Source organism: Paramormyrops kingsleyae, chromosome 5 (assembly GCF_048594095.1).
Source record: "Paramormyrops kingsleyae isolate MSU_618 chromosome 5, PKINGS_0.4, whole genome shotgun sequence".
NCBI classification, from domain to species: domain Eukaryota; kingdom Metazoa; phylum Chordata; class Actinopteri; order Osteoglossiformes; family Mormyridae; genus Paramormyrops; species Paramormyrops kingsleyae.
In genome coordinates this window covers 32,871,242-32,884,624 of record NC_132801.1, presented here as the reverse complement: position 1 = coordinate 32,884,624, position 13,383 = coordinate 32,871,242, and the positions used below count along the sequence as shown (strand labels likewise).

The 13,383-nt window shown below is 39.4% G+C and overlaps 1 protein-coding gene across 1 annotated transcript in view; it reads right to left on the bottom strand.

Moving 5' to 3' along the window:
- rab11fip3 (RAB11 family interacting protein 3 (class II)) overlaps positions 1 to 12,707 on the bottom strand; it is a 50,675-nt gene extending 37,968 nt beyond the window's left edge. The window contains exon 1 of the mRNA XM_023808104.2: positions 9,313 to 12,707. Within this exon, the coding sequence (XP_023663872.2) occupies positions 9,313 to 10,962 (1,650 nt within the window). The 5' untranslated portion in view covers positions 10,963 to 12,707. The remainder of the gene's footprint in view (positions 1 to 9,312) is intronic.
- Between the last annotated feature and the right edge of the window lie 676 nt (positions 12,708 to 13,383).

The window sequence follows — 13,383 nt, the reverse complement described above, 5'->3', positions numbered from 1 at the left end:
CAAAAGGCCAGGTGATGTGCAAGTGAAGCATGGGAGTGTAATTTCAGTCATATTCTTTTATAATTATATAATTTCATGCTCAGTCCAACAATTTTATTTTGGTTTTGCTAAATCACTTCCAATTAAACAGATCATATTCACTGGAGCCAGTGGTTTGACAAGAATGGTGCATACATTAAAATGGCAGTCAGCTAACTTGCCAAAAAAGACAGTGGTTATCTAAGTTAATCCACAAACACTTCTGGCATCACTAAATGAATGCAACAAATGTTTCCACGTTAATATTTTTCTACAGAAATCTGCAACGATTCCATCATGATAAAGTAGTAATATTCTACATATGACAAACTGATTGTCAAGTATGTATTCAAAGACATTTCTGCACAGTCAACAGTCAGCAAATGTTGGCCCGCTCATCCTTATTTGTTGGCAAAGGGTTTTGTTTATCCAACACATTCTTTCAATTTTTTTCCCAGTTAAAACTATATTGAAAAAGCTAAAAATACCTTGAAAGTTAATTAGACCAGCAATTTCAATATTCCTTTGAAGATGCTGTAGAAATTTCACATGATATGGGCAGTACTTCTCAATAAAGTTCACCTAACAGAAACTCAGCCAAGTACTTTCAGCCAGCGCATATACAATATTTCTTGAGGGAATAACTGGCCTCTGAATGCAACAGAGCACATATTGCTTAACTGGTGTGAGAAAACTGTTTACAACTTATAAAATCAGCCAATTAGGTCTACTGTGAAATGCATAACTATTTGCATTTATTTACTTGGATGTTTCTGTCCAAAGCAACGTACAAAAAAGGTAGTTCACAGGCCCACATCGCAAGCATAAAGCAGTCAATGAGTCAACTTAAGTACAAGTGCTGTTAGGCCAAGTTAGCAGTAGAGCAAGAGCTACACAATATGCACATTACAAATCTGGAAGAACCTAACCTCAGAATTATTCAAATCAAAACACCATGAAGTTCCTGGATTTATTTATGCAGTCTGAAAAATTACAATATATTTAGTAGGGGTGTAAATCACAGCTTTCCTCGCGATACGATACAATATCGATTCCTTAAGCCAACGGTTCGATTTTTTTTGATACCTCAGAAATTCCCACAATACGTTACGATTCGATTCAGTTCGATACTGGGGATAGTAGTCGAAATGATGAAATTTCACACAATCCTTCACATTTCAATAAATTAAAAAAGGCAAATATAATTAGCATTTTATATTTTATTGGGAACTGTAAACAAAATCTAGTGAAGTCAAGTATCCCATAAAACAAGCAAAATAAAGTGCAATAAGGTCAAAATAAAAAACATTGCATGGACAGACATGTAGAATAAGGAAGATTAACATGACTGACTTCTGCGGTGGAACAAGTATGTCAGTAATCTTCTTTGAGAGGTTTTAAGAAAAATTAAATGGTCAACGTGTTCAGGAGATTGTGTGCTCTGAGCGTAGCGTCCTATGTCAACCGCCGTACTAAACACACGCTCTGAATTATAAGTAGCTTGCAAGCTAGTGTACAATGACCAAGTCAAAATGATCTACTTAGTATAAAAATGCAAGACATATATTTATAAATATGAGTATTCTTTATTATTATTATATTATTAATTTCCGTATGGGATCAAGTATTTCTGAATTGAACTGGGATTTTAGTTCCTTCACCTTTCACTTTCTCAGCTCGCTTTTCGGAGGGAAGTTAATGTCGTAGTTTTTATGAACAGTCCAAAAATGCCGGAATCTATGCGAAAACGCATAGAAAAGGCTATGTTTTTAAAATTACCCCTGTACATGTGGACAAGGCCTTATTCATCATTACCCCAGCTAATAATTAAAGGTAAAATTTAAGCAAGACAATCCTTTAAAAGCAAAAATTAGTATTTTATAACAAATCCCCAAAACTAAACCACTGCTAACCTGCTAAATTTCCACGAGCCACTCATCAGGGTGAGGGTTGTGTAAAAAGCTTTATGTAAGTGTTCTAGTTTTCACTGCTCATACTGGCTGATTATTTGAAACGTAAAACAACATAACTAGCACATACTGTATTTTGGGTCCTATGGTTCTTAAGCTCGTACACACAGTGACTTTACAGCAGAGGAGTTGGGGGGGGGGGTGATAAAGTTTGCCAGGGGATTAGGGGAGCAGATAAAACTAAGAGCAGAGGGAGGGGTAGTAATTGCACGTTCAGAAAATACTGGACAAATCGCACCCTGTATTGGTTCAAAAAGGGACACAGCGGGACAAGTGGCAACTCTATTCAGAACAGCACAGTCATTTCCCCCCTTCAATTTTATAAGCTCAGTAATGTGTTAAATCATCAAGTGTGAAAAACAAAGAGAAATGATAAACATTTATAAATATGCCTTCTGCTTTTTCTACTAGCAGAACCTAATACATGCAAAGCTAAAAATGTAATAAGGCAAACCAAAGGACTCATTTAAATAGCAAAAAACACACAATTAACATCATACCTGCGTAACTCACAAAAGCATCTGGGGAGAACCAACCACGTGAAACCTAAATGGTGACCACACTCACCTCGGTTCTAACAACAGGCCTATCCATTGGCTGCGCAGTTTAGAGCTCTCTCTAAAAGAGTGTACTTGCATTTGAGAAAATCCGATTGTGGTTAAAGCAACCAAATCAAATAGCATTTTGTCTGTTCTGAAGGGATTTCCAAGGTAGTGTTGCACTACGTGAACGTCTTTTCAAAAATTAATTAAAAATAATCAATATACAGCAAATAGTGAAAGTGAATACTAGATGGATTTTTTAAAAATATATATCTTATTAAATGGTATCAAAGCACGAACCATAAATGTTCTAGTCCGAGACATTCAAGACCCAGGAGAAATGCTTTCAATTCCGGGACAAAACCTAGCAAGTGAAAAGATTGGACACAAGTCCTACAACACTGCTAAAAAGTACAATACAAGCAGTTTTGAACTTGACACGGAAGCTTCTGTTGTGTGGAATAACACATTGCGAGCAACCGTTTCAAGTGTTTGTGCCCTTCCTGTGATGGTGGCAGAAAAAAAGCCAGACGACCAGGGGAGGACGAGTGTCTCTGACTCAGGAAAACACATTCTGGAGTTAATCCTTCCGAACCAGCCCCACCTCTAGCACACAGTGACAGTGGGTTGCAGTAGGGAGGGAAAGGAGTAGGATTAGTTACATCACCTGACTCATCAGGGGGGCAGCTGCATCTCCGTAATCTCTGTGGAATTCAGATGATCGCCCCCATGTACCTCCCCTTCCCCCAGCTTAATTCCTACCATCCCCAAACCACAGCCTGGTGTTCAACTGGATGCAGGAATCTTAAATTACTCTGTGTTTATCATAAACCTATAACGACATCAGCATGCCCACCGCAACATAAAACCATGAAGGTGTAAGCAAAAGGATGCAACAGCAATGGACAGGTGCAAAATTGCTTGTGGTAAGAGTCATAGCAAACAAAGGTCATAGAATCCCTTTTTGCGCACTACACTGAAATTCAGCGCAGTCTTAACAACAGTTGTAAAAAGGGATTCATGATCACACACTGCCTCATGTTTGGTTCACTGCACCTTGTCTTTTGTTGCAAACAGTGTAGATGGGAGGTGGCAGTGCAACTCAAGACATTAGGTGTTTATTAGTATATAAAGCAAAAAGGCAGAGGGAGGGAAGTAACAGATAAAATTAGTTCCTTTAATGATTGTATAAGAAACTTATTTATATAGCATAGGGGTACAGCTACCCTTTTTGCAGTGTTCCACAGTATGGGTGGGAAAAAAGATGACTAATCACAATACTGATTTTGACAATTCAATATTCACAAAATCCTGAGAATAATCTTGTTAACATTCCTTTTCCCCAGGGCTTTGAACATATTTTTGCTGATTTTTATTTATATTGTTGTACAGATTTTCTTCTATAGGATTGTGGCAATAGTTTTACGCAATCGCCTTGAACTGCGGTCTTGGTTAGCATCGTCAGTCATGGTAATGAAGTACTCAGGGCATGAGAAAGCAAGCAGATTAAGTCAAGTTGGGCTTTAGTCATCCAACAATCATATTCAGTGCACTGCATACAGTGAATAACATTATATGAAAGCAAAATTAATAAAACTAAATAAAAGCAAACTATACAGAGAAAAGATATTGTGACCCATATACACTGAAAACAAAATGGTTGTGAGCTGGCCACTGTCAGTTTTAAAAATTATCGTTAATCATCTGTATTGAACACTGAAGCAAATGAAAGCAACTACAAATACGATTTGTAGTTGCCAGAAATAAAGATTTTTTAATTTCTGGCAAGGTACAAGAATTGCAGAAGGAAATGTTTGTATGGAAAGTTTATGTATTTCAGGGGTAAGTACAAATTTCATTATTATTCATTTATTATATATTGTTTATCATTATCTTACATTCACCATGTAATGGTGTAACAATGCATTATGTAATAACACCACACGTAATAACTCGACAAAATGTAACTTTCTCATTAGATATTAGGTAAATTTTCAGGGATGTGTTTCCTGAAAGCTTTGTGATGCTAAGTAGTTCATTATCTAATTGCTACAAATCGTAACAATTACAGTAAGTTGCTCTGTGCTGCAATGTCAATATTACAGGGCTGTGTCCTGTAGCAGTTATTACAAGAAATGTGATTAGATTGCACATAAATGAAACGTCTACACTGAATCCAATCAAAGCTGAATCATATCAGATTGGGCACTTGTGAATCAAAATCAGACCAAATTATGTTGATTAGGCTGATTCCCAGCCCTATTCTACCCAATTCTTGTAAATGCAATCCTTCTCATTTAAATAAAGTAGTTCTAGTCTATTAAAAGCCATGCTGATTAAAGAATAAATCACATGCTCAGTATCATTTGTTCCAGCCAAGTCATCTTAGTCAAAATCAAAGGCTCAACAAAAGAAATTCCACCAAGAATTTTCCCCATTTAAACATGTCTGCTAGAAAATTTAGTGCAAGCTGATCTGTTCCATATACTGTATCCCTTTAACATCCACAGCTGTTTATGGCTGAACATCCTTGTGACCTACATAAATGTCTAGGATTGATCTCTCGCTCAGAACATATCCTGCTGGCCCTCACAGCCTTCCTACCTACTGCATCCCTCAAACCCCACACAAAAATCTATGAGGGCAAATGAAAATCAAGAGTGCAAAGTGGAACCAAGCGGCAGGACAAAAACAGCAGCACAATGAAACTGCCATGAAATACAACCTGAAGGAAAACATTTATATTTTACAGGTTAACACATCATTGTAGCATTTAAGTCAATTTGGCTTATGCTTCCACTTCACAAATCAGCATATATTTGTTGTTGTACTAAAGCTATTCAGGACAGGAACTTGCAGACAAGTGCAGCATTAACATCAACAAAGAAAAATGAAGCCACCTGAAAAAGAAAAAGGAAAAAAAGCGTCCCTGATTATTACTAAGAATAACAAACAGCTTATATACACGATAAGCGTGTTTTATGTTTTTCTGTGTATGAAAGTCATCCCTTTAAGCAAGCAGGGTGACACCTGATCCCTGCACACACAATACAATGCAATGTGCTCGGAACGAGGGAAAGGAATATTCAGAGCGGGAGGGAGAATAATGCCGGAATCGAAAGGAAGCTGAGGAAATTCCACGACAGCACAGCCCCAGACGTCTCTTAAGGCTCTTCTTCTACAGGGTGGAGCTCCTTGCTCAGGGAACGTTAGCTCTGACCACCGCAAATAACATGCACAGCACAAGAAAGTAGAGCACGCTTGGGGGGGGGGGGGGGGGGGGGGAAGCATTGGGCAAAACGGAGTAGCCCACATTTCTATTTTAGATGAGCAGCGGTGAAAGGAGTCCAAACCTCAACCATGTAGGTTAACGTCACACAAAGAGAAAGCAAAGTGACCTCCTGCACAATGCTTCTAATAAATACGAGCTTCTATTTTCTGTCAAAAAATTATTTCGGTTACTTATACATGGTCTGAAGTTTCCTGAACACAACATATTGACAGAAACCACAAAAGGTCTAACAGTAGCAGTTCAGACAGAAAACCTGAGTAAGACGGCTTGCACCAAAAACACCCACAATGTCACCCCCACACATTAATCATTCATTCCATTACCATTAGAATGGAGTGGAAAAGCACAACAATAATAAAAAATTCCATTACCAAAGGATCCTGTTCTTCTGCTTGCTGGAAATTGAGAATTAAAAATAAAATCTAAACATGTTGTTTACATTTTGTTCTAAATTATTATTAAAAGCAGTCAATATGCCCCATCTCCAAATGACACTCCCATTTTTAAAAGGTTCCCTTTGTAGCTCCTTCTGGGAGCCACTTGAAGTGCTGAAATGCTACATGTAATTTTCTGTGTTACATGATCTACTGTGTGGAAAGTTCCAAATCCAAACTCCTTAAAAATCACAGCAAAACGATTAGGTTTTAATCCAGATAAGAACTTAATAACGATTAACAGCCAAACAAATACAGCTACTTGGTAATTACCATTAAAACCAACATATGTTTGAGATCTTAAATAAATGAAAGCTTGTAACGGTATGGACATGAAACAGATTTGATGGCTGCAGAACACAATTTAATTAGAATATCACAATATAATTAATACAATTACTTATGTAAGATTAAGATCCAAATTTCCCCCAAAATACAGCCGTCTTTTATTTATTAGACATATCACCAATTCTTTGTGACAGTCAAATAAGTGAATTTGTCAAATTTTTAGAGTGCTTCAGAAAAAAGCTACCACGCTAAGCATAGACAGGGTCCATGGCACAGGCAGTATTATTACTGTTCAGCTGCTTAATAAATTCTTCTTCCAAAGTAACTTGATAGAACTGTACTGCAGTAGGGGTGTGCAGTATGATGATATTAGATCATGGGGGACAGCGGGTGGATCAATGGGCTAAGCCTCTGAGCCTGGGATCGGAAGGTCGTCAGTCCTTGAGCAAAGCCCTTAACCCCCAGCTCCATAGGCGCTGTTATGGGTGGCTGCCCTTCATGTCCAGCTTGCTCTCACCAACAGAGAATTTCCTCACAGGGATCAATTATAATTATTTATTATTATGAATGATTTAAATGTCTCCGTGATCTGCTTTTACAGAGAAATCGCTAATATGCTATAATGCAGTTCTATATATGCATCTAAAAGTCGTTTTGCCAGCCAAATCTGTTGTGACACATCAATAGATCGGTAATAGCAAACAGTAAGTAGTCCCTTGGATTTCTTACTCTGTCCCTTTCACACTCTCATCCTGAAACGCAAGGCAATACATGGCACACATACCCTATTTGTCAACTTAATAGCATGGACGACGTGGAGGAGTTGGCCCCTAAAAATTATTCAACATTGGTAATATGGAATTTGTTTGCATTTTCCAAAACTATTTGCAAAATTTTAACCTGCCTGTTGGATGTCAGCATGACAAACCTTTTTCACCACCTCAAAAGAAAACCAACAGAGCATGCTGAGTATGTTTTGCTTTAGGTTTTATTACCTTACAGGACTATTTTTTAACTATTTTTATCTTTTTTAACCTATTTTTAATTGGGGAAGTAGTTTGGTTGTACTCTTAAGTAACTTGCAAAAACTAATATGAAAAAGAATCGTGATTCAGCTTGAAAAACATTACATAAGAACATAAGAAATTTACAAAACGAGAGGGGGCCATTCCGCCCATCAAACTCGTTTGGGGAGAACTTAACTAATAGTGTGATATGATATTTTTGCAATATTGCCCACCCCGATAATGGTGGGCAATACGGCAAAATTATCATATCACAATAGACAAGAGTGCTTTTGATCAAAAAAATCTAAAATGTTATAAACCTCAACGTAAAGACACAGCAAGTTGGAAATTGATATTTTGCCATGTATATGAGCAATAATTGAACTTAAAGTATTAATAATACATAATAATTTAAAGGATGCCTGACATTTTGTATGTCTTTTTTGTGTAGTAGAAAACAAAAAAATGGAATAATGTAAGAACTGCCATATAATAAGATATACCATCTAGAACTTCCTATAGGCCCATTTACAGATGATTGCAATGTCCTACAAGGTCAAAGTCCAACAGGTTCAGTAGTTTCACCTACAGTCATTGTGGTGCATCAAAAACAATAAAAGTGGGGGGGGGGGGGTCAAAGAAGCAGAATGAACACCACAAAGAAAAACTAAGCACTTTAAGCAAAAGCCAAAATAGCAATTACATGACTGAGAGATTAATCGGACATTAAATTTTCAAGCAAAATATAAAATGGCTCCCAAAACAATAGGAATCAATGAACGATCCATCTTCAATAACACATCACAGAGTTCTCCCTCTTCTTTAGCTCAAAATGGTATGGAACAGGCACACTAAACTTTTAGTACAAGAATGAATTAGAAGAATCCCAAATAGTTAACAGTATACATGGAAAATACTGTTTGTTTGTTTTTTAGATCACTATTTACCATTAATATATATTAATGAATGTCAACTGACGGTTAAAGTAATGAAATCAAGTAAATAACCAATATAACTGCAAATTCTTTGAGTTTAAATTTGACTGTTTATCACAGATAGTTTGCCGTTTAAAAGCCAGTCCTGGAGGCAAGGTCAGTCCAGCACAGGGCACTTAAATTAGCAGGAAGTATTATTGACTGTGGGAGGATTTTGAGATGTATTGCGTGTCGTGGATTGTGGAGAAACTATAGCACATCCACAAACACACAAGGACACCTGACAACTGCAAATCACTAGGACGCTCTCACATAAGAGTGAAAAATGTATACATGCAGTTATTCAAATTAGTAACTATGTGTATGAGAATTCAAGAAACACAATAAAACTGAAAGTGAAGGGCCGTGATGCCGATTTAAAGATTCAGTTGAAGTACTGCTCTGAAGAGGCTGGCATTAACAGATCTTAACACATCAAGGACACTGCTCTTTCAGGTTCCCTATCAATGCTACAGATTAAGTAAATACACAAATTTGTGCTATAAATGTCTGTCTAAATGATTGACCGACAGCTGTTAACTGACATTTATAACATGCCTGAACTGACTTGTTCTAGAACAATGCCGTTTTAAATAGAGAATAGAGGGTTCCACCTATCTGCCACTATTGACATAGATAGAGACTTGTTTAGATAATGGAACCTCTTCTGTTTGGCATGGAAGTTAGTTTCAGGACACAAATACTTCAGTTCCTAAGCAGTAAAAGATGAAAACATGTCATTACAATTTCAGTTTGATATTTTGGCCGACATTCACTTATTTCTTACCTGCTCCGCACCATACACTGTAGCAAACTGCACAAACTCCTCGATGCGCACAAAACCATCACCGTCCTGGTCCAGAGCATTGAATACTGCCTTCAGAGGTGACATGTCTTCTTCGCTTGGCAACACGCCACCCCTCACAGGTAGACATGCAGACGTCCCTACTTCTGGAAGAGATAACCTCTCAATTGTCTTTTCACTAGTCCGCACAGACACCGGGGCCGAGCCATATGACTCCTGGGCAAGATCGTCAGGAGAGCCTTGTCTTTGAAAAACAGCATCCTTTGAAATGTCCTGGTCAGAAAGTATTTCTTCTACTGGCCCCTCAGGTACTTTTGAGTCCTCGTTGCTTTTTATATCATGCATCGAGCCAACAGTTGAACTCAAGTCCAAAATCGACTCTTTGTTCACTTGCTGTACCATTAAACCAACAGCAACCTCTTCTGCCATTAAATCCCTTGAAACATCCTGATCCCGGCCCTGGTTAAGTAGGGCACCCGTGTGCGACACATCTCCATTGTGAGAGAGGCTGGTAACCTGTGGTCCCGTTGACAGGGAACAAAGCAAAAAGGAGGGATCTACCTCAGCTCCACGCTCCCCCGACACACAAACAGCAACTGCATCCACCGAGATGCCCTGCTCATTAACTGCTTTTTCCAAGCCTGAAATTACATTTTCACAGGTTTGTTGCTCATAAGCTTCAAGATAAACATCAATGCCTTCCCCATTGTGTAAAAGCATGGAGGACTTGCAAAGTCCCGGCGGTCTGTGACAGTCGCTCGGGCTGGTGACGTGAGAAGGGCTGCTCACGCGGCTCTCAGGTGAACCCACCTGGATAGCGTTACTCGGTGTGAGCGGATCCATCCGCAATTCAAAGGGTAAACCTTTGTCCCCGGTTTCACATGACACTCTCTCCTCACCTTGTGACGCGAGAGTAAGAACGCTCTCCTCATATTGTGATAAGACAGACAGATCCTCTTTGTCACCCACTTGTACCTCATTGGGAAGAGGGGAACAAGAGGTGGGGGATTCATTTTCAGGATACAGCGAAGTGTCCAAAAAACTTAAATCTTCCCATTTACAATCCAAAGTCTTTGAGAAAACCGGCGATTGTGAAGGAATATCCCTGACATCAATAAGTTTATCAGAAGTGCTGTGAATATTCTGTGCATTCTGGTCAAGCTCTAGCTCCTGAACCAAAATATCCTCTTGATTGCACTCAAGGGTGCTAGAGAAGACATGGACAGGAGAAGCATCATCAAAATTTTGTTCAACAGCAGCAATGGGAAAGTTCATTACCCCTGCAGGTTCCTTATGGGGACAATCTGGAGACTGGGAGGAATGGTTGTCCCACTGAAGTACAGGGCATTCTGGTCCTTTCTCCCAGGACAGTAACTGGTCCACACTGGAATACCTGGAGTTCTGAAAAAGGTCATTGAGCTTTAAGGCATTATCTTGAAGAATTTCATCCAGACTAAATGAGACCAGGTCTTTCTCAGACTCCCGGAAATCCAGTCCTGAATCTGGGCTGTTGTTGCTTCTCTTGGACAGAGACTCTTTATCTGGATCCAGGAGAAGAAATCCCAGGGTTGGTTTCTGCTCCAGTTCCCACTCTGAATGCCCACCAGGGCTGGACAGAAGGACTTGTTCCATTTATTTATAATTTTTAAATGATTAATTTTTATCCTAAGGCAGTCTTACAACACCCTTTATTTGAAATAAAGAAGTCTAAACGTCGCTTAAGCTAATTCTGTAGTCAATACTGTGAAACTGAATTAATCAGAGTCCCTTTCCACCGAAAAGGAGGCCTCACGCGTTTATTAGATGCCAGCTTATCCCAGAAACGATTCAAACACATTCTTGCGATTAAATTATAACAACACCTGCTTAACCCTGTCTACCATAAACATTGCCATTACGCAGTTAATCCCCAATACATTTAGTTAAAAAGCAACTACAATTTCTGCGCATAAACCTCATACGTTGATTCGTCGTTGTTTCGGTTACTCGTTCCCTGTCTGGTCTAATTACTAAGGTGATGCGTATGAGACGTGGAATATGTCGCCTTGGAAAAATAAAGAAGGGCTAATGGAAGCGTTTGTTTAATGAGGCAAAAACACTGCTAGATACAATTCTGTACGTTTCCGCGAAGGGCTCTTCGGACCCAAAGTTGCTAAGCAACATATTACCACACGCTGACCGCTAGCATTACCATTAGCATTACGCTGCCCAAAATAAGCCTTAAATGAGCACTTCCTCTCCTTTCCCGACCACTTTGATGTCGACTAAACGAAAACCAGCGTTACAGGGACGAGGTCGTGTGATTTCGCCATTCGTTTTCTTCCTCCAGTGAAATACTACAACAAAAACAACGCCATGTCCCCGTTTTGACATTGGAGGTGCCGCGTACCGACGACACCCGGTATCCCACACAGCTACAGCTACACCGATATTAAAGAGGTTTTGGGCGCTCGGCTGTGGTAACACGCCGGCTGGGTGGCGGCTGAACCCCGGGGTTTTACGAAAATAACCGGTGCGGAGCTGTAAATTTAGCCCTAGTGATACCTGGGTGGCTGGGAGCCTACCTAGTAAGCAAGCTAATAAGCCACAGAAAAATAAATAAAATTAAGCAATAAATTAGTTTTAAGTGTCCAGGACGATTACAATTTTTATAAGACACATTTATTGTACTCTACAGCGGTAGCTCCAGCTCGTCGCTTCATGTTAGTACCCACTGGCACATTTTCCCGATTTAGCCAGCTAATTAAAACCGTGACATCTCCTTAGTCAAAGATATTTCCATTTAAAACACCTTGTACGTTATCCTCAGAACTCGGTTACAAATTCCGACTGGCCGGGTGACGCTAAACGGGTTATAAAACATAAGAGTTGTCAGCCAACGAGCGTTATGTGCCGTTTTACAGCTGCGAGCATCCTTCGTCCCGAAAGCAAGGCTCAACTAGCCAATTCGCTCCCCTACATCACTGGCCTTCACCATCTCTTCGCTGTTCAGGATTTAAAAACACGACAAAAAAAAAAATCCCAAATCCAATCCCCCGTCATACCATTGTATATTTTAATAAGATTTCAGATTTTCGGCCACTGAAGAAACGCCGCCCGATTGAAGACGAATAATCCACCTGTGTTAACTAGCTCGCTCTGCTTTATCCATTTAGCCCGTCCGAATGTCCTTATTTCCCAGCCGTGAGATTAATATAGGTGTCCCGTATTCCTCGCCATTGACGATGATCGTTTTGTCGTTGCCCCCCGATGGGAAAAAGCAGCCGTTCCCGTTTATATTCCTCCCAGCGTCGGTTCCACGGGCCGACCGCGCTCCTGTACCCCTCGCATCAGCAGCGGATCTGCCATCGCCGCCAGCCGCATACAGCACTGACGTCAGGAGTTTCGCCGCGCGCACGCGCAGACGGAGCGCCGCAGTCCGCCGACACAAAATCTCAAAAGCCACGGCCGCGCGACAGGAGCTGGCTGGGGTTCTGCGCGTCGCGATGTGTCTGTATAGGCAAGACATAAATGGTTCAGTTTTAAAATATTCTCACGTTTGTAAACATCGATGAACTTAAAGACTCAATACGTATGTCCATATGTTGATGTATGTAAACTACATATTAAGCAAATACTAAGTTACTGTATCCGAATGCTAAAGTATATGGAGTATGAGACAGTGGTAAATTGCATCATGGTTTAAAATACAACAATGTCTAAGAGCCCCGACGGTTATGGTATGCTCTGGCGCCCTCTTCTGGCTGAACATGGATATAATCTTTAAAAGACCCAGATTCGGGTCAACCCAGGCTTTCCTACTGAAAGATTAAAGCAGACGTCTGAAAAAACAAAACCTTATAATGATATATTTTTGTTTCTTATTTTATTCTTAAAATAATATAAATTGAAGAAGAAATATGCATATTTGTAAGAAGTAAAAAAGCTCATAAATCACATGCAGGAAAACTGTTACATTGCCTATGTCGTCACAAAAGTATATTTAAATTATACAAAGTTCAGATTTTTATCGCGGAAGATGTATAATAATTAAGATAGTTCACAATCTATTTT